The sequence below is a fragment of the Scomber japonicus genome, chromosome 4, assembly GCF_027409825.1.
Source record: "Scomber japonicus isolate fScoJap1 chromosome 4, fScoJap1.pri, whole genome shotgun sequence".
Classification (NCBI taxonomy): domain Eukaryota; kingdom Metazoa; phylum Chordata; class Actinopteri; order Scombriformes; family Scombridae; genus Scomber; species Scomber japonicus.
The window spans coordinates 15,532,749-15,553,943 of NC_070581.1; the positions used below are offsets into that span (position 1 = coordinate 15,532,749).

The 21,195-nt window shown below is 39.8% G+C and overlaps 1 protein-coding gene across 1 annotated transcript; it reads right to left on the reverse strand.

Annotated features, from left to right (window-relative positions):
• Nucleotides 1–461: 461 nt before the first annotated feature.
• Nucleotides 462–14,306, reverse strand: plekhn1 (pleckstrin homology domain containing, family N member 1). Its single transcript, XM_053317679.1, has 16 exons — nucleotides 14,143–14,306; nucleotides 12,319–12,409; nucleotides 11,963–12,124; nucleotides 10,777–10,857; nucleotides 10,152–10,242; nucleotides 8,091–8,224; nucleotides 7,402–7,551; nucleotides 6,145–6,225; nucleotides 5,943–6,018; nucleotides 5,532–5,677; nucleotides 5,064–5,216; nucleotides 4,144–4,386; nucleotides 3,429–3,584; nucleotides 2,628–2,873; nucleotides 2,336–2,396; nucleotides 462–1,314 (listed from the first exon to the last, which is right to left on the reverse strand). The coding sequence occupies exons 1-16, from the start codon at nucleotides 14,214–14,216 to the stop codon at nucleotides 1,130–1,132; spliced, it is 2,130 nt and encodes a 709-aa protein (XP_053173654.1). The 5' UTR covers nucleotides 14,217–14,306; the 3' UTR covers nucleotides 462–1,129.
• Nucleotides 14,307–21,195: the final 6,889 nt, after the last annotated feature.

Sequence of the window (21,195 nt, forward strand, 5' to 3'; positions counted from 1 at the left end):
TTGTATTAACTGTAGATTTAGCAGTAATGCTGTTAATGCGATATAAGCATTTCTTCCATTTTGTGTTGGCTTCTTTAAATTGAAGATTTTTATTTCATTCATCATACAACTTCCACAGTGAGTAATGTTTATATTGTTCCTTCAACAGCATATTGTTTATTCTGCCAATCAATCATTTCTTGTTTTCCTGCTTTAAACAGAAGATCAAAGGTTTCTGTTACCAAATATTAATTGACATTTTCAATAATCCAGTTTTTTAGCACTGTAAATGATGAACCTATTATTCATAGTTATATCTGACAAATGTTTAGCCCCAGATGAGTTCCACATTTTGGATTTTCATTGACGGATTATTTCAAATCTATGTATTCCAAGGGATACTAAATTTCACTCCAATATTTGTATGTTGTAAAACATGTCTGGAGTAACATAAAAACAGGGATACAGTGAACATGTTGATTTACTTTTACAGTTTTATTTTCAAATATAAATAAACACCTCAAACAAATATGAAAAAAGAAGCCACACAGGTATCAGTATTCTGCAGTAGCAATAGTAACATTAGCACCTTTAAGGCAGTCAGTTGAAGCCACATCTATTTGCCTTTACAATGTAGCATAATAAAATATTAAATGTACATACATTTACAAAAATATACATCCTTTACTACAACAAGCCCTGGTGGAATGCATATTACAGCTTTACATAGAAACAAAGAAAACTACAACAATAGGTAAACTGGACAGTGTTTTAGAAAATATTTTAAATATAAAAAAAAACTCTTTCACTACACCTTTGACCACACAAATATATAAAACTTTACAAAATAACATTAAAGTTGCAAAGTATGTACACTCTGCTCCTTTCATAAATGCTACATATCAAACAGACAGTTGAAGTCTGTGATCACTTTCATAATGTTTTGTTTTCAGCCTGTTTCTCTTCATACCTGAACTCATCATTCCTCTGCTCGACTAGCCAACATGTAACAACACAGTTCATGGGATTTGTTGGTTCATACTGTACGCAGCAGGACCAACACAGGCTGTGTTAGTTGGCTTTTATTATCCCTCTGATAGAGATCTGTTGTTTGCACACGTCCAGACGAGTGCCGGGCTATTGTTTTGTTTTATGACCATCTCTGCTGGGTTGCCATGGCACCAAGGCCTCTGGCCCCAAAGTCTAATCCTGTCCAGTGTGTCGAAATTCCAGACGTTGGCTGAATCATTCCAGTATCACAGTCGTACTCCCAAATGTTGTCATAGTCCATTTCCTGGTCATCTGGTTCTGTGGGTTCAAGATACGAGTGGTGATCTATAGGAAGGAGAGAAGATTCCCAGGCTTTTAGATTCCAACAGTGAAAGACAAAACTTCACCCTGACTGAATAAACAGTCCCAACATACTTATGGTATGATTGGCCCTGTCCCAACGCATTACCTTATTGTAAAACCTGTAATGTAACATACCATTACACCTTCATTTGTCTCATTTTCTAATTGTTCAGAATCATGCAAACATGCAACCTGAAATGACTTGGTATATGTTAGATTAAATCTGTAATGCAATTAGCAGGTACACCCTTCTTTTGTTTTGATTCAGGTAAGAATGCATCTAACACAATCTCCTGCTGTTTGATACATGTGTGAAAAGGTAACTCCACTAAATGCCTGGATCTAATTCTTTGGACATTGTCCAGAGTTCATACGTGAGAATGGCTCGTGATAAATGAGCCTGTAGATATGAGAAAGGGTAACCCTGCCCAGTTGTGTGTTGTCAATCACAGTGTAGGAGTAAATTCTGGCTGTGGAACAGTGTTCTCTTACACCAAGCTTCCCCCACATGGGAAATCTATACAAATGGCATTGAGAGCAGCACTAAGTTCCATTTCATTTGTGCATTTTCTACACTTTCATCTCCGTAGCCTTTAACCTTCTGTTTTCTTACTGACAGACTGAAATGTTCGATCAATCCAAAGTGCACGCTGTGTTTAATTTAAGGTGTAATGGAGTGTGAGCAATGTTCTGTGTCCTTGGTAGCATTTAGATAAGCGGCTGACAGTGTTGACTTTCATAACTCACACTTGTGAGGTAATATGATGCTGCAGTGTGATAGCCATCATTTGAAAGAACACCCATTGTTTCTTAATAGAAATATAAACCTTATTTAGCCATGAAAAACTGAATATCTTGTCAAACAAAAAATCTGTTGTCAGGACTGGAAGCACATGATCATTTACTGTAAACTGTCAAACATTCTTGAGTTCCCACACATGACACTATAAATACATTGAGGAATGTTACATTAGCTTTATAACTGCATGCCTTTAGTTCTTACCTGGGGAGTAACCATAAGGCATTTGAGAGGTGTTCATCACAGGACTTGATGGGAGGAGTATCTGTCAACAGATGTGAAAACAAAAGAAAGTTACTTCCCATGATTGACAATAACAAACATTTGTATCGTCCCTAAAATATCTTTTTTATCTGCGGCACCTGTTCAAATATCACCTGCAGATCATGTATACACAGGCGCTCTGCTACCATACAGTGCACCGCTGTTGTATTTTGCACCACGGCATTCCAGAAACCGGAGTGTCCTGAGAGATGAGTATCTCTGTGTTTCTCACCTGCTCTTGCATTTGGCCGGGCACAGGCAGCAGCTTTAGCCTCGACACGGCCTCGGCTCTCTGCTCTGCTTTGCTTTGAGGAGCCTCCATCTCCAGGCCTAAAGCGTGTCCCTGGGAGTTGGTTAGAACTAGGCTTCTTCTGCAGCGCCTGCCCAAGGGAGGTGTGCGGAGCTGGAAGGAGGATGGTAGGAGCTGGGGGGCCTGCTGGTGGTGGTGCTGATGAATGGGCTCTTGCCAGCTCTGCTGCTGAGGAACAGAGGGAGATATGTTAGGATGGAGCAGCTATAAGCATGTGAAACAAGTGTTTAGATGATTAGCAATAAGGATAACTTCATCATGTTGGTCAAATAGATCTTCAGTTAATGAGGTAATACTGCTATGAGAAAGTTTTGGTTAAAAAGATCTTGTTTGTCTATACAAATAAAAAAAAATCGAGCTTTTTTTGATGTGATTCAAGAATAGGGAAAGTTTTTTCTAAATTTCAATTTAGTAGTTGATAACCAAAAATACATCAATCTTGTACAAAATATTTTAGACAACTTTTTATTAATGATTTAACATGCTACATACAATACAATACATATGACCTTTCAGTGGAAATTTTAGAAGCAGTCAGCTTGATTATGCAGACATAGGTGTTGATTCATTAATTACTGGTTGTTGCAACATTGCAGCACCTGATCATTCTAATCTATCCACTGAGCATGTGTGAACCTGTATGCGTATGTTCACAGATTGATATCAGACAAGCTGTGCAGGTGTAAATTTAACCTATGGATCCAGTATCATTGACCCACTTACCACTGGCCTGGCCTCATCGAGGGAGTAGATTTCTGGGCTGCAGGGTTCATCATACAGTGGAGACAAGGGCTGGCGGGGGGCGCACATGTCTGAGTGGCGCTGTGGGACATTCAGGGAGTAGTTCAGGGTTGTCTGAGGTGTGCTCCAGCTGTTTGACTGAACACAAAAGATCCAAACAGATTTAGTTTAAAACACCATGTGATGAGAGGAAAATCTATCCCCCATTTTTCTTATGTCTCTCTATCTGTCATTCTCTCTCACGCTCTGAAGGTTCAAATGAGGCAAGCACATAAGCCACACTTAGTTTTGGTAGCAGTTTTGGACTAATATCAGACACAATCTGCAGCAGTGCTGGTGTGACAAGAACCTGTTGTCTTAGAAAACTGCCATCAGCTGTAAGTGTTGTGTATAATAACTGTCATCTTAACTGCCATAATGTAGGGATGTCCCCCAAGTATAGTAAATGTTTTCTGATTGGTGGCTTTAGTTTTGTTTATGAGCTATAATTGACATTTCATTCCTTGCATCATCAAGACAATTTATCTTTCAACCTCAATCTGCACAAATGCTACTATTACCCCATTTGTTAACACATATACATCATGGCCCCTCTCAGCCTACTGCTTGGTGTGTCTATTTTTGTGACTTGTAAATAAGTCTACAGTCTCAAGGGGAATATTCAATTATCAAGATAGATGCCAAACTGACTTATTACCTTGACAAGTGGGGCTTTCTCCAGTTGCTGCGGGCTGGCACGTTGCAGAGCAGAGTAGGGTGTGCTGTAGATTTGAGACAGCACTGAGCTCTCTGCAGACTGGAGGTAGGAGCTGCGCTGTGGGGAGGAGTAGCGTAGTGACAAAGGTCGTAGGTCGCGCTCAGGCTTGGTGTGGGAAGACACGCTGTTGGTCCTGCTTCCCAGTCGAGCAGTCTCAGTCGAGGAGGGACGGCTAGAGCTGTACTGTAAGAGACATTAAACATACCCAGGGCAAAAGTCAGAAAAGAGTTGTTGCTTTACAAGACAAATGGCATCAATGATTTCAACCACAGAGTCCTAATAAAATAAACATCTTCTCTTCATCATTAGTTTTCTGCATTATTTTGTGTTTTTAGTAACCAGCAGTTTAATTGGGAGAGCAGTGGTTGAGGTCAGAAGCTGAATAACAACATGTCTTCTGGGCACTGATCCTTTTCCACTTAAAGCTAATTAGATGAGCAGTTGGCCTACATAGTCCCTCTCACAGGGGAGGTTGGTCAAAAGTCCTGATAATGCAGAGTCTAAAGTTAACAAGCAAACTTTTCACTGCTGAATCAGCATGTACATAAGTTGTTTCTGGGATACATTTCTGATTTTGTTAGAATGTTCTTTTTCTTTTCTGCAAGGCCTGAGGATTATCACCTGCACCTTTAAAGCTGTAACAGAAGCTGTGTAGACTCCAGACGTTGCTTAATAATTAATGTTGTAATAGTAAAGTGTTGCTGCTCTGTTCCACCAAAACAAATGAGGATTTTTTTTATCGATGCAAAACTAACTCCTACCACGTTTATATTTGAGCAAATATTGCAGTGTTGGTGTGTGTGCTTCAGTTAATTAATTCAAGAATACTTAACAAGAAAGCTAGCAAACAGATGACTTACACAGAGGGGCTCACAATATCCCGGTGAGATAGGGTTGTCTTCATGAACGGGTAACTGAATGTTGTGGGACCCACGTGAACTCTGTGACTGGCTGTGCTTTAAGGATTCAGAGCATCCTTGGCTTGTTCCACTCCACCTGTCAAACTGTGGAGCCTGTAGGACAGACAAGATGCAATAAATTAATATTTTGATAGAGCAACTAAGCAAAGCTAACAGACCTGTCTTTTTCTGACTTGTATTGGAGTGTTGACTTAATAGTAGTAGTTGTAAATCATTCATATGCTGAATGTTAATTTACAAAAGAGGCAGGCCTCCCTCCATTATCACATTTCCTCATACTCAAATTCACCCCACCTACATGTTCAAAAAAACCAGGTGGAGATAGCTCGCTCGATAGATATGGATCAGCAGCAACTGTGAATAAGGTGATTGTTTTTGGCCCATGAAAAGAAGGAGGGCAGGGCTCACCTCTCTGTGCGTCGGGGTGTAGATGATGTCATACACAGGGGGTGGGGGACTGAGAACGGGCACGTCAGCAGCTTTGAAATGCTGGATCCAGTCGCAGAACTCGGCCCTATCCAGACAGGACACCACTATGGGGTTGATCAGCTTCCCTGGGAAGAGAGGAGGGGGGACAAAGCCTGTCATTCGGTCCAGTCACTCACTGGAATGTGCTTCAGTCAGATTGCCATTCACTGAGGATAAAACCAGCTCATTCATGGAAGGTTACACTTTGTGACAGATTCATAGAAAAGACCACTTAGTGTAAAACATGCATAAGAATGTACAATCACATTTAAATCATTTTAACTTGTCTATTTTAACAGCAGCATGCTGATGAGACTGCAGCTGAATAGCTCACTGATTCAGTGTATTTACCTTCAATCATAAACGTGTTGGGCTTGACGTCTTGGCAGGGTGTGGTCACAGTTACCATGTTGAGTGGAAGTTTTCCCTGTAATTATAATGACTGTTAAACACAACTCTGATGCAAACATTGGAAAATATTAGATGTACTTTCTGCACAGAGTTCAGGATATGATTAAGATTAGGAATAAAAGTTCAATGAGGTAAATCGTACCTTATAGAAGAGCCCATCGTTCTCCTCTGACAGGATGATCAGCGTTGATGGGTACATCACCAGTAGTCGGTCACTCTGTTCCTGTGGAGCCATGAGATGAGGAACTGGTAAGATTCATGTGTGTGCAGTGTTTTCATTTGATGCAATCAGGGGGACATGTTTAACTATTCGAATTAGTGTCACTTTAATGGCAGTTTACCACTTTGTGTGTCTAGTTTGCATTTCCATATATAATTTATTAATTGTTACAAAAATAATATAATGGAGACTTCCTTTTATCCCTTTGATTGCAGGGTAAAAGGAAAATTCTCCAGTGCAATAAAGTAAAAGAGACCTTGTGCAAAAGAGAATGATAGCAAATACTTGATTTACCCTGATAATGCTATCTCTTTGACTGTGTGAAGATAAGACTGAATAATGCAAAGCACAGAGGCAAATGTGAGACTTGGTGCAAACAATAAAAAGACACCAGTCTTATCCTTTAATACTCTGTTGAGAGGCACAGTTTAAATCCCAGGAGGATCTACAGTGAAACCGGTTAGTGGGGCATTTAAAGGTGCGGCAGACAGAGAGTTTATGTTTCCTCTCCCTAGTGGAGGGTGTGTCTGAAGAGACAGCTGACATTCCAGCTGTGAGGTGAGTCGAGTCACTGCGTGAGCTGGGCAAGTGCTTCTCACACACCCAGGTCCTAAATCTCACGCACTTCAATAGGGTTGCCGCTATTTCCCACAGAGAATTAATTACAGAAACCCATGCAAGCTGTGTCATGACTACTGTTTTTATTAGCTGCTATGTAAAGCTAAATCAGCATTATTTATCGGTGCTCATGTCTGATTTGGCGAGCATAAAGTCATATATTTGTCATGAGTTGATTGTAGGTGTCTGACACCATGTTACACCTTGATGGGAAAATCCAGATAGTGGCACCTCTCTTCCTGTATACCTGTAAGAGAGGTGCCATTTGCCAAAATATGGACTCCACCCTCTTCACTCAATCCTTACATTGCGCTGAGGTAATGTGTATGTGTGTTGCGCAATTTAAAAACAATGTGAGTCACCTGGATTTAGAGGTGATGTTATCCTGCTTCCTGCTATCCTGCCTTTTTCGTCATGTGAAAAATTCCCAGAGGTTGAATACATGTATGTATCATTTGTTACAGTGTACCACACTGTATATTTCCATAAATAGCCAAGAGTAGATTGCGTGCTCTCCTTCTCTATGTGACTCAGATTTGATAAGCGGTAGCGATGTCATACCTGACAGGGCAGGTGCTGCAGTCTGACTTTAGTGACGTAGGTGATGGGGCCCAGGCTATCTCGCTGAGAGCCCTCCCACTCATAGATGGGCTCTCTGTTGATGGAGTTCCTCAGCTCCTCTCTGCCTTCAGGTGTCTTGTGCTGGTTTAGCTATATAAGATACACAAGGGATAACATTGATCAAACAAGTAAATATGAACAAAGCTCTGCCCTTAAGCAAATTTAAACATTTGGCTTTTCTTCCCTGAATAGCACATTTGTGGTGTGAATTCCTAAGCTTAGGCTTATAAATGCATCATCCGTTCAACTGTTTTTCTTCTTTCATGACACATCTAAGTTAATGCGGTTCATCAGCCATTTCCCAATCTGTGGGTGTGGAGTCAGCATTTTAACCTTGTGCAGATGTGGGAATTAAATTTGTTGACGGCTGTGATGTGGTCAAGGCCGCTCCCTAGTATCCAGGCCTGAGGGAGAGCCAGCAGTGACCTACCTGACTCACCAAATCTACACGCTCACACACATCCTGTTTTATCAGAATAAGTTGAAACCAAAAGCATTGTGCTGACTAATTCACCAGGTGGATTGGAAGATGACCACACCAAGATGGATCTTATGTTGCAACCCAAAAACCAGTTTTTATACACCCTGATAAAAAATAAGTCTTATAGTCATAAGCTATTTGACCTTACCTTCACTCTGGTGAAGTTTTCAGGTGCAATTGCAGTGCCTCCATTCGCCTCAATATTTTCTTTAAGTAAGCCAAACCATCGGTCCATTTCTTCTTGGTTGGCACAGTAGACGATGATGGGGTTAAGGCTGACACCTGCAGGGACATGCAACGGTCACAAGATCAGAAGGGAAAGTAGCACCAAATGTCCTCTTTTTTTAAATGAAAGCTTTGTGTCACAATGGTGAATCATTAATGGAGTTCACACTGCTTCCTTGAAACATGTTATGCAATACGTACAATAAATGTTAACACATGTTTAAGACCGTTAACCACATGCAAGAGCTATTGTGGATCATCAGCCCTTTGACCTGCTTTGGCATTTAAAAATTGTAGCCGACTCTACCTCCCACAAACTGCTTGCCCAGGAGGAGTGAACCAGACCTGGGATGAAAAGAGCTGGAATCTCCCTCTATCAGTCCCACACATACCTGAGATAAACAACAGAGATAGCCTTTTTCATTCCAGCCCCATGGCTTTGTACTGTAATTGTCGAGAACTATAGCCTTGCCTACTGACTGCTCCTTAATAAACAGGCATTCTGGATTTGTCTATTGACTTTCTCATTTATCTTCATTCCAGCTCCTAATTGTAGCATTCGCTTGAAAAGCGAAATGGAAATGTTTTTCCACAGTTGCAGCAAGAAAAGGGATGTGAAATCTCTTGGGACTGGAACACATAATGAGACTCTCATTATGTTATACAGTTTACAGAGGTCATTAACTATTGTTTAAAGTAATTAACTATCATTTTCTAACTTCCACAGGCATGCTAATTCAAATCATGTGAAAGCTTCAAGGAATTTCTTCTGACCTTCTCATGCAGTGTTTGCCACATCACACTCTAACTCACCGACAACACATAATAATGAAGATGATTCATATTTTCAGCACAGTGTGAGGAAGACCAAAGTCTCACAAAGGAAATCTCTACATCGGATCTCTCACTTGAGTCAGAATTTCGTCATGCTTCCACATGCTTCCTGTCAATGATGCCTCCCGTAAAGTAAATAAAGGTTTGTACTGAGCAATGAAAATAACTGAAATACAATAGCACAAAATAACAAGCTTGATCCAGCAAAATTGCAAAGACAAATATGAGAAAGCAACACCAAAGTGTGTCAATATTGTGACAGCAGAAACGTTTCAGATTTCATCAAGATAATAAGAAGATATATAAACACAGAAACCTTACACTCTTCATGACTGGGTTTGACTTTACAAAAGTTTTTTTTAATTCAGTCATTCAGTTTACGTAAATCCCTGACCTCATGGATTTGATTGTTTCCCAGGCAAAGATCAAAGTCTAGTTCCTCCAGCATTTTATTTTTACCCAATGAAAAGAAATCAAGTTACAGATTGTTCTTTCGGAGTTCAAAAGCGAAGTGGCATTACCACCAGACATTAACCTGAGTCGTTTTTGGAATGTGCCATAGATTATATGCAATGACAAGGCTAAGAGCAGTAGCCGGGCTTTTCTGCACGACAGCTGGGCTGACTAAAGTGCACCTGTTGTCTAACAAGTGGGGCCTTTAAGGCCGGTTTGGCCCCTTGACCAAGGGTGAAAGGGGCCCAACTCTAGTTAGTCTTGGGGTTGAGTGGAGGTGAAGAGGGTCGAGCACCTTTGAATCACTGGAATGTGACAACATAGGAAATGCTGCAGCTCGAAAATAGCACATGGTTTCTTGCTGGTTTTTTAAGCAAGGAAATTTTTACTTTGATCCATCAGTGATGAGAGGGACAAACATAGCAGACCACCGGCAGGGGTAAAAAATAGTGACTTACTGTGACCATTAAAAATTATACACGCTAAAGACTTTTACTCTTGCTTTAGTTCATCCTCGTCCTTCCTTTTGTGAAGTAAGAAGTCAGCCAGCTTGTAAACACCCTGTTGGATTAGTCTATTCCAGTCTGTGCGATTGATCAACTACAGTCAACACCACCAATAAAACTCAAAACAGATGATTACAACGTTGTAGGGCTCTGCGCCAACACCCACTTCTGTCTTTTCAAGTCAAACTTACCGTTTATTTGAAAGGCGAATTCCTGGGGTTGGCTGTGGTTGCAGTTCTGTTGCAGGTTACAGATGGTGAGTTCTTTCAGTGGAAGAGTCCCCTGCACACAAAACAACAAAAAGTTCAGTCACGCTTCTTGGGACAAAAAAACACTCTCTCATTTATACACTTGAAGCATTCTCTGCTACATTGTCCTCACTATTATGCTCTATTTGAGAAGACTGTTCTGCTCGAACAGAACAAAAACACAGTTATAAAAAAGTTAGTCACCATGACGCTGAGGTCAGCCTTGTACGCCAAAGATGTGGTCATGTCTACCTTCCATTTGTCGTCATCTACTGTATACTCTGACTAATATCGTATTGCAAGTGCTTAGTTGTCTCTTTCTGAAATGAGGTTAAGCTTTCGACAGACACAGCATCATGATGATTAACAACTGCTCATGCTTTATGAGACAGGTGAAGAGACAGAATCATACTTCTGTTTACCAACACACTGCTGGTTGGCAAGATATGATGACATAAAACTCTGCCCCGAAGGAATATTTAGAACTATAAAAGTCAATCCTGTGGTATTGAGGAACCTCAATGCAAGGGATGCAACCATTGATAATATCATCTGAGTTAAAGCTCACCTGGTATGTCAGTCCGCTTGTGTTGTTTGACACAAAATGGAGGTGTGTCTGGAAGAGATCCAGGTAGCAATCGTGTACATCCTGCAGAAATGATAAAATAAGATAAGATATAGTGTTGATTAAAGAAAGCCCTGTATGAAAACTATAATCCTTGCATTGCTGTGGCATCCAGATTTGTGCTATCACACTTCATGTACAGTAGGCTATGTGCAGGTTTTAATTCCAACTAAGCACTATAGCAGCTGTTTTCACAGATTTGGTGAAATCAGCTATTTTATTGTTTTGATTAAATGAAATCTGCCATGTGCAATAGTATAAATGGGCGTTGTTGAGAGGCCTCTGTTGTACTCTGACTACTTATCTGATGTTTTTCTCTGATAAGGGAAAGTGTCATATATTACAGCCTAATAAAAATATAAAATTAATTCTTTAAAACCCTGCCAGGAGTTATGTCTAATTCTTTATTTCATATCGGAACATCTCGTTCTTGTATAATCTGCTGATTTATGAAACGAAAATGTAAAAGCTTCTTAAGTGACCACAAAATTTGATTAACTCACTTCTTTTTGACAACAACCTCCCCTTTCTTTATGGAAGTTGTATGACTTGCTTTGTCAGTACTTAGGTAATACACATATCCTTCCTTTGCGGTTTTGTTTTCATTACATTACAATGTGTTCTTTTGCTGTGCCGTCATGAACACACTATTCCTTCCATCAATCTTTTTGACAAAGGTATAGTGTCACAGCTCTGACAAATTGCAGCTCCCACAGCAAGGAGCCGACGTGTCCTCTATCAGTTCCTGAGATCAGAGGAACTCTCTCTACCCTGAGGTTTTCTCTCAGAGATGTTTCACAAGAGCAGCAGAAAAGAGCATGTCCAAACACAGGCTTTGTGGAAAACTGATTGGATTATTCACAGCCTGCCGCTGCGTCAATGCCAGCAGCGGATTGCAGTGTGTTTGGTGGCCACGGAGCAATATCCTGTTACTCTCCACCTGTTTTTTTGGTTTTGACACTCACAAGGTTCACATGGATGACTAGCATGATGTGTCATTGTAGGCTCATTGTTCAAGACCTCTTCAACCACAATAAGGATTGTGCAGTGTTGAATTTTGTTTTGTTTTAATGTTGCTCTCGAGATATTTCAACATAGAGTCATTAAAATGTTATTTTAATCTACTCACCTGGCAATGGACGAAACGGAAACGAACTTTGGAGCTATGAATCATCCGACCATAATTCTTCACATTGATACTGCTCTTCTTCCAGCCACTGGCCGGGTCATAGGGGAATGGAGGATCCCATTTTATGTTCTCTATTGACTCCAGATCTTTAGCAGACATTTCCTGCAACCAGTCATAATGTCGGTGAAGTTAAGACATGACAATGAATAAACCAGCTGTTAAAGTCACCCAGAGAGATGGCAATAAAAATCTAATCGCACACAGATTGGCATTTATAGGAGAGCGATTTTGCTCGGTATGCAGATGATAGAGTTCCATGTTAACACTATTTCCCACAAGTTGACAGAGGGTCTTACCTTCCTGGGGGTGACTGTGCACAGGATATTGATGATGCTGTTGGACTTCTCCTGTCCCTCTTGGGGATTCTTCTTGCGAAATAGGCGACTGCTGCTCAAAAGGGAGGAAAACCATGTGTTAGCACTCACTTTTCAATGTTTACCATCTAGTCAGTGTTTACCTATCAGTTAACTTCTCAACTGCAGTGTCAACAGGAAATATTTCCTGTTTATGGGCGTTCACAGTCGTCTAATGATGTCATATGGAAAGATGACCTAATGACAACAGTCTTTGCTCTAGTGTTCCAATTAATAAATTCAGGGTCAGTGACTTATTTTTCTTTTTCCCTTTTTTTCCCATTATAATTCAAGTGACACTAACTGTGGACCCAGTGGCAGAGTACAATGAATCATGGTTTGTTTCTCATGTCACATTATAAATTAACCAGAGCCCCTTCCCTTGCCCTCATTCCATCAATGCCAGCCATTTAAATGATAAGAACAATCAGGTCTTGTGTTTCTGATAGTAAGGATATGCATAGGAAAATCAGGATTCAACGTCTGTCTTTGTTTTGCATAACCCTCATCTGTTACCATTAGTGTCAGCTTTATGAGGAAGCTCCCTCGCTGCATTGATAAGGCTCAGGGACAGGCTTTACAATCTCAGTTTGTATTTTATCTTTTTATCTTCACATGTGTTCCAGTGCCCTTAGTGCAACAACCCCAGGCTTTGTCTGCATGGTGGGAATCAAGGCCTAGCTGATCAGGAAGTCCATGTCTGTGATGCTTTCCCACTACATATCTTTTTTCTTTTTTTTTTGCATTTCACTTGGGATAACTGTGCACACTGATGCAATCTTCAGTTGCAAAGTGAAAGAGGAATGTAGATAATAGACAGGTAGAGATTTGCACACCCAACATTCTCCAAGTCACTGCTGTGGCATTCAACCGCTACTCACTCCAATTCTCTTTGGGGAATACCTGAGCCTGGCCTGATTCACCAACACAAAGAGTTGGTAGGGAACACGGGAAACAAGAACACTGAATGTATTGTTCATGTTCAACCATCAATCCAACTTGGAAAGTGTATCAGTGTTCAAGCTTGAGCCGTTGGCTTTTTGTAAACCAGTGGGGGGGATTTATTGGGTTTTTATTTGAAAACCAAGAGCTGCATGGCATGTTTGACAAAACCAGACCCTGAATCATCACACTGCAGCCAGGGCTAATTAGAATCAGATGTGGTGGTCCAGCAGAGTGGGGTGTACTAAGTGCAACATGCCCAGACATATAATAATTCCAGTGGATAAAAGAAAACCAGATAGAAAACCAAGTATAACCCATTAATGTCACTCAGATCCCGTATTCATGTTCAAAGCCTTCAGGTAAGATCATTGCAAGCTGTTAACTTCTACATCAGGAGTCATAAATCAGATATTATCAGTCAATAATTATTTCCCACATGTGATCATGATAATGAATGGGGTCAGATCCTGGTTTTGGAGGGAAACCAGATTCACTGACAGCTGTTGGCAGATCATCTTCACAGAGATGCAAAGAAGAGGCAAATGGTAACAGGATCATTGACACCGTTGGCCAGGCGGGCACCACTCAGGCACGACTCAGGGACTGTCCCATATTACCATATGATCCTGCCCCTGGCCTCACAAAATTCAAAGCCTCTGCTTAACCCCACTGCTCAAACCCTGAGAAATACCAATAATTCCTTCCATCTGAAATACAGAGTCTAAAATAACAGCAGTCAAGGGCATGACATGTGTTCTGTGTAAAGCAAACACTATGACACAAGTACAGTAACAATACCTGAACAAGTTGGACTTTTCTTACCTGTTTCTGCGTATAAAACTCTTGCTGGAGAATCTGAAGTTATGCTGGGGGACACATGACATGCTGCTCCCCATGCTGCTGTGCTCTGTGGGGCTTTGCGCTGTTCTGTAGTCAAACTGTACTCCTCCTGTGATGGATGATTGTAATCCAAGAGTGCAGTGTGCTCCCTGCTGAAGTCAGACTTGTACTGAGACAGCACGGGCAGGGTGAGGGCTGTATAGTCAGACCTGTGAGAGTTTGTCTGCGTAGGAGGGGTGGAGTTTGGGGCTGTGTCACAGGCTGTATGTGTGTGTGTGTGTGTGTGGTGAATAACCAGTAGGACTCTCACCTTCTGTGAGTTGCCTCTGTCTGTTAAATCAATCCCAACAACAAAGACAGGGGGGTTCAGGGAGAAGTGTGCCTTTTCACACCATTCAGGAGCCAAATGGAGCTCATTGTGGGTCGCCACTGAAATGAGTGGTCACTATACACACTGGATGGTGTCAATCAAAAGGGAAGATGGGAGCTTCTGGTGGCATGTCCAGACATGAAAAAAGCCTGTAGCCTTAAGGAGTCTATTTATTATTGGCCCACATACTTTAAACACATCAGTGTCATTTTGAAACTGAGGTATCTGGGAAATGTTATGTTATGATAAGCTTCTTCAATGTTTTGGTTTTACTCATTTGAAAAGAAAATACACTGTATATGTTAAAAATAAGCAAAACCTCACTGTGATATTTTAAGCTAGGGAGACAAATATTACAGGTATCATATTGTTTTCTAACACTGAATATGAGATCTTTCGAATCTTGTTCTTCTTTACTGAGATATTCATCTTTAGGCTTTTATTACAAGGGCTGTCGCACATCAGTGTGTGATAGGAAGAGAGGATAGTTTAAACAGGAGACTTGTGTATTCAAAGGCTCCCATTTTCATAAGGCAAGAGGTGTATGCAAACAGTATCCCATTTGCATGTGTTTGTTCCTAATTCATAGATGAGATATACAAACTAAATGGTGAAATTGTCCCTGACAAAATGATCAAAAATAAATGTTTTCTTCCTTGATATATATGTTTTTCTTAATTCATGTACAGTATCATGGAGTACAGGATACACTCAACATTGAGTAAAGTAAGTTGTAAAGTAAGTCTTTAAAAAATCAACTACTAAGTATTAAGTTAAAAATGACTTTTAGGTTTCAACACTTATGACTCATACTAGTCTCACACTGGTCTCCTTAAATGTAAGTCAATCAATCAGACGGATGAGTCAGAACACTCACCTTTGTTTGCTTATTATTAATTAGGTCATTGTCTGTGATGAGCTCCTGTAGTCATGTGCAGCTCGCTGTCAGGTAAAGTCAACCTGTTCAACTGGATTGTTTAAACGGATGCACCTGAGGCAGCAACAGTCACCCGTTTGTTAAAAACCAATGGCAGAGTCGTTTTCACCTTCCAGCCTCTGAGACACTGTATTATTGTTCTCTAAAGCCTGTTTAATGGGTCTCAGAACTCATGACAAGGTCAAGTAATTTAATCAATGAAGAATACTGATTAAACTGTATGTGGTGTAACTGAATATAAAACATCTTGGTAAGTGACGGAGAAGATGTAAAGCTGACAAAAGAAAATGCCTTTTATCACATCAGTAGATGAAGTGCGGACTGATAATATAGATGGCCAGTACCTTATCTTGACCATATTTCGCTTCAACACTTCAACCTCCAACATGTCAGGGCAGGCTAGATCATATTGCTCTAACTGAACACAACTTGTCATTTAGCTACAGATCTAACAGATACTTGTTAGCTACAATGTTAGAAAAAGGCCAAACTGATCATATGGACATCTAATTAACAATTATACCAACATATTTTTATTTGAAATTGCCTTTATTTTGTCTTCTAAAGTCAATTTGGTGAAGGTGAGGTGATGAAGTGCAAATGATAAGTCCCTTTAATTAGCTATCAATACATTATATAACCACAGTTTCCATCTGAAAATAATAATAAAAAAGCAAGAAATGCCTCAGTTTACTTTAAGCCTTTACTTGTGCCCTACTTCTTATCTGAATACCAAATCCTTATTTTTCATTTTAGTATGTGTGAGTTCTGAAAGGGACCTGGTAGCTATGTTAGGGCCCTGTTTGTATTTAGTTTGATTTGGATCAGTTCAATCTATTTATTCTACTGCGTGGTCCATCTGATACTGTAGTGTAATTCAGTCTATGTTGTAATCATTTATATTGATGTCAAAGCACGTTTGCAGAGTAATGTGGGTCATCATGGAAAAACGAAAAACGAAAATGAAGATGGACTTGATAACACATGCAGCCGGCATGGTGACTCACACTTCTGCGGTAGTATCCCTTGAATGAGGAAGACAGTCAACTGAAAAAAACAAATGTGGGGATTTTTTACGTCTTCAGGTTATCAGATGTTATAGGTGAGATGCATCATCCAGTCTTCAAAAAGATTACAGGATAGTTTGCCAGCTCTTTCCCAAGACTTTCACCATTCAGTGCGTAAAGAAACTACATTACATCAAGTTAAAAAAACAGCCCTCAAGTGAGCAGACAAACTTGTCCCTAAAACACATTAAAAGTTCAGGTTCAACCAGAATTTTTTGTTCATCCTTGCTAGAGGTAAGCCTCAAGAATAGCAAATTTTGTTTGTCTAAAAAAGAAAAGGCGTATCAGTTGGTCACAATGATTTTAGCTAGTATGAAATATCTCAACAAATATTGTATGAGTGGACAAACATTTGTCCCAGATAGCCAAGGTCCCCAGAGGATTAGTCATGGCCAAAATTTCCACTTCAGGATACCCTTAAATCTATAACTGAATTCCAGTCAGCCGTCACTGTACGTTGAGGGGCGTTTAAACCTGAGAGATGCTAACATGCTAAATGTTAGCAAGTTCCACTAACATGCTGTAGTCTTTTTACATGTTAAGATGCCAAAGGCAAGTTTTGTATGTTAACATGCTAATTGTTTATTAATATACTAACAGCACTGAAGTTGATGATGGTGTATAGGTTCAAGTTATGCCTGTCATGTTTACTATTTAGGTGGAAATGTTCATAAAATCTTTTTTTATCAGAGTCCATATCAGAGTCCATGAAGGTGGTAAAATTACAACCTACAGTTTTCAACATTGTCTTTACTCTGGTGGCACTCTAAGACTCAAATGTACATTTTTTCTCATCTAGTGGTGAAACACGTCTCCAATTAACAAACATCTAACCAATTTGGTTGTGCTATATAATGACTCTCATGAGGCCAGTATACACCTGCGATCACTGTCTGAAACCCCCCGGGGGCATCATCTGACTTTTGGTAACATTTCAGAACAAACAATTAGTAAGTACTTAATTTCAAGCAAACATGTTATCTAGTGTAACCACAGACTTTTATAAATGTGCTTGTTGTTGTTATGTAACTCACTTTATGGGTACGGTTGGATTACTGCAGTAGATTTAACTCCTACAGTCATGCGTCATATTGCTCGATAGGAAAGGGGAAATACCGGGTGCTTTGCCAAAAGCAACATTATATCTAGAAAGACAAACAGCCCATTCACTTTTTCCGACCCTATTTCATAGGGTATATCCTGAATGGGCCGTTTCCCAACAATAGCCCACATAGTTTCCCATTAAAAATAATTACTTTTTATTATCTGGTATGTTTCAGTTTTTCATTCTGAGTTCATGTCTGTACGGATGTAGAGGATAGTTAGTCTGGGTTTTCCTTAAAGTTTAGACTATTTTATTAGATCTTGCTAAAAAGCCTAAATTGAGAAAACATTCATTATGTCATTCCCTCTGTGTGGTGGGTTGAACTCTGGCTCCCCCCAAGAAGTCACCCGCTTGTGTTTATCCAGACTCAGCGGGTGAGAGCAGTGGTGCTAAAGTCACACCTCAGGCCATTAAAATGGAGTCTGGATATGAGGCCCCCAACATCAGGTGTCCAACAGAGATTCTGACGTGCCAAAGTTCTCACACAGGACGACCATAAAGGAATCTTAATTTGACCCTGGCTCTCCTTTGAAGGCAAGATCAGTCAAAGTCTGATTAACAATTTCAATTTCTAAATTTAGCAGGTCCCAGTTTATGTTTGTCACAAATCACCAAATGATTTAATGATAGTAAACTAAAGACAATACAACTGTTTTGATTTAGACTTAACAAATACGTACACAGATATAATCACACACTGTGAATATTAGAGTTCTTTGATTGATATGATCTCTTTTTTACTTCTTCTTTATGGGAAAAAACTCCACTAGACAAAGAATTAACTACCTACATGAACGTGTTGTTGTGACATGTCATGCTTTATCATTTCCCAGGAAATCTGCTGACGTGTAAAAAAAGACAGTACACTAGAAAGGAATAGGCCTACATACACAAATCTATCTCTCTATCTGTCTATCTGTCTGCCTGTCTGCCTGTCTATCTATCTATCTATCTATCTATCTATCTATCTATCTATCTATCTATGTATCTATCTATCTATCTATCTATCTATCGATCTATCTATCTATCTATCTGTTATTTCTACCCTTAAATACACAAGTAGTTTATTCATAGTTTTGATGGTTGACTATTTTCTGTTACAGGTCCAGTTTTATGTGAAGCAGTCCTTCCGGAGAGGGTGACAGCATCTCCATGACCTGATAAGGGCTGCACAGAGGCTGACACCAGGGGAAAGAGGAGAGGCTCCAGTGGCAGGAATGCTGGGATGACAAGGAGAAGGAACAAACCGCCCCCCAAGATCAGCTGCAGAAATTCCTCCAGAGTGAGTGCATTAATTTAGACAGGTTTTAAATTCATTAGCATCCTCATAGTAGCAGAAGTGACTCACAGCTACAGCAAACAGAAACAAAAGCACAAACTCATGATTTCTCTGGAAGCTCTGCTGGAAGCTTCCTACTTAGGAAGTTTATATTAATGATACCATCAATGTTAACAATTTACAGAGCATATAAATGGGCAGCAGAGAACTGGATTGAAATGTTAACAGGAATCAGTAGTCAATGGAAACTCCCGCAGTAAAGATTATTTTACACCACTTCTTCAAAGAAGTTTCTCTGGAAGCTCTGCTGGAAGCTTCCTACTTAGGAAGCTTATATTAATGATACCATCAATGTTAACAATTTACAGAGCAGCAGAGAATTAATCACATCTTGAACATATTCTGAATAGAATTTTGATTGTTTTTGTCACAATTAGAATCTGTTGTAACCAATGTCATTTGATGATCTTCTCTGTAAAGAGCACAACATATTCTTTTAACAGCCACCATTTGCGTTTGATTTGGGTGGAATATCACTTTAACAGCAGAGTTGAGAGGCTTGCATTAAAATTGTGAGTTCCTTATGGTCTCATAAAATCTGCAAAGAATATATAATGAATAACATAATCCAGAGCAACTGAAAAAAAAACTTGAGATGGTTTGGGCATTTTCAGACTTGTCTTGTCTGACATTTGACATGTCAATTTTGTATGGACTTCCTTATTTTAATATTTCACAAATATGCGCAACCATAACATACACACACACATACACACACACATATATACATACATACATATATATACATTTACAGTATTCATTCTTAAGTATAGCAAAGCCTCACACATTAACACACAGACACAGATGTGTCTCCATGCGCTGTCCACAGAATATATTATATTACCAGCTGTATTTGCTGTCCTGTTTGTCAGTCATTTGCCTCATTTGAACCTATGGGTATTGCATTGTGTGTTTTTGGCCAGCGTTTGTGTTTTTGGGTGAGTGGGAGTTCATAGGTTCAAGCGTGTGCAGAGGCAGCCACAGGTGTGAATGCCATGTGACTGAGGTCAAGAAGGGTAAAGTGAGAGTGTTCAGCTGTCTGCTTAGATCACTGTGAAAGACGAGTATGTTGGGAAGGTACCAAGCAACAGTGTACAGTGAGCCTAGCAACATAACATTGAGTGTGTGTGTTTGTATGCGTTTTCACTGGCCATTTAGCCGCTTGTCTGATCCAGAATGACATGTGGTAGGTCCAGTGAGACACATACTGGAAATACAGGAATAAAACCTGCTGCTTTCAGTTACAGGATATGTATAAGATTTTGTCCCACCTAGTCTGTGTGTGTGTGTGTGTGTGTGTGTGTGTTTCTGTTATAGGCTACTTCTGGGGACAGATTTCAGATTAAAGACCAGTTAATTAGGGGCCACTTGTGCAATTGGGGACGACTTTTAGGTCAGTGGTTAAGGTTAGGGTAAAGGGTTAGGTTTAGACAAGCAGAGGCTATGATTATGGTTAGGGTAAGTCTCCAGGAAATAAATGTAAATCTATGTAATGTTTCCAGAAAGGTGAAGTAGGTCAGCATCTGTGTGTGTGCACAAACATTTGAGATGTTATCACATCTGAAAACATCTTTATTTAATATTTTACAGTGTATTGCTCCATTTCGCAATAGTGCAAAATTCAATATTTTAAAGTTCCTCATAAATAACAAACATATCATAAATTAACAAATATCACCACGTTTAACACAAACTAAAAATAAGCTATAGCCACATTGAAATTGCACAAATGGATTCAAGATAACTTGCCCAATCGCTCTATTTACAGTTCCACAAAAGTCTCCATTAGACAATCACAGCCCCTATTCTACTGGGTCCGCTCGAACACATAATGGAAAGCATGGTAGTTTTACATTAACAGAACCGGATCAACAAAATCCTTCAAAAAAAGGAGAAAAAAAAGGCAACTTCTCAGAAGTTTAAAATGGTATCACTGCACTGCACATGAAATGATGATTACTGACTTAAAGTGATCCATTTGTTTTTGGACAATGCAAGTTCATTGGTGACATTATGAAATCACCCACCACAGGTTGTACAGCTGGTATATTTGTGGTTAGTTATACAGCTGTCACGTTTCTACTTCAGTAAGAGTTGGATCCAATTCAACAATGAAGAAATATAACAAGACACCACACTTGTGGATGGAAACATGGCAGCACCAAGTATCAACAGCATTACTCATTAGTGCCAAGTGTTACTATACTGTAGGTAAAA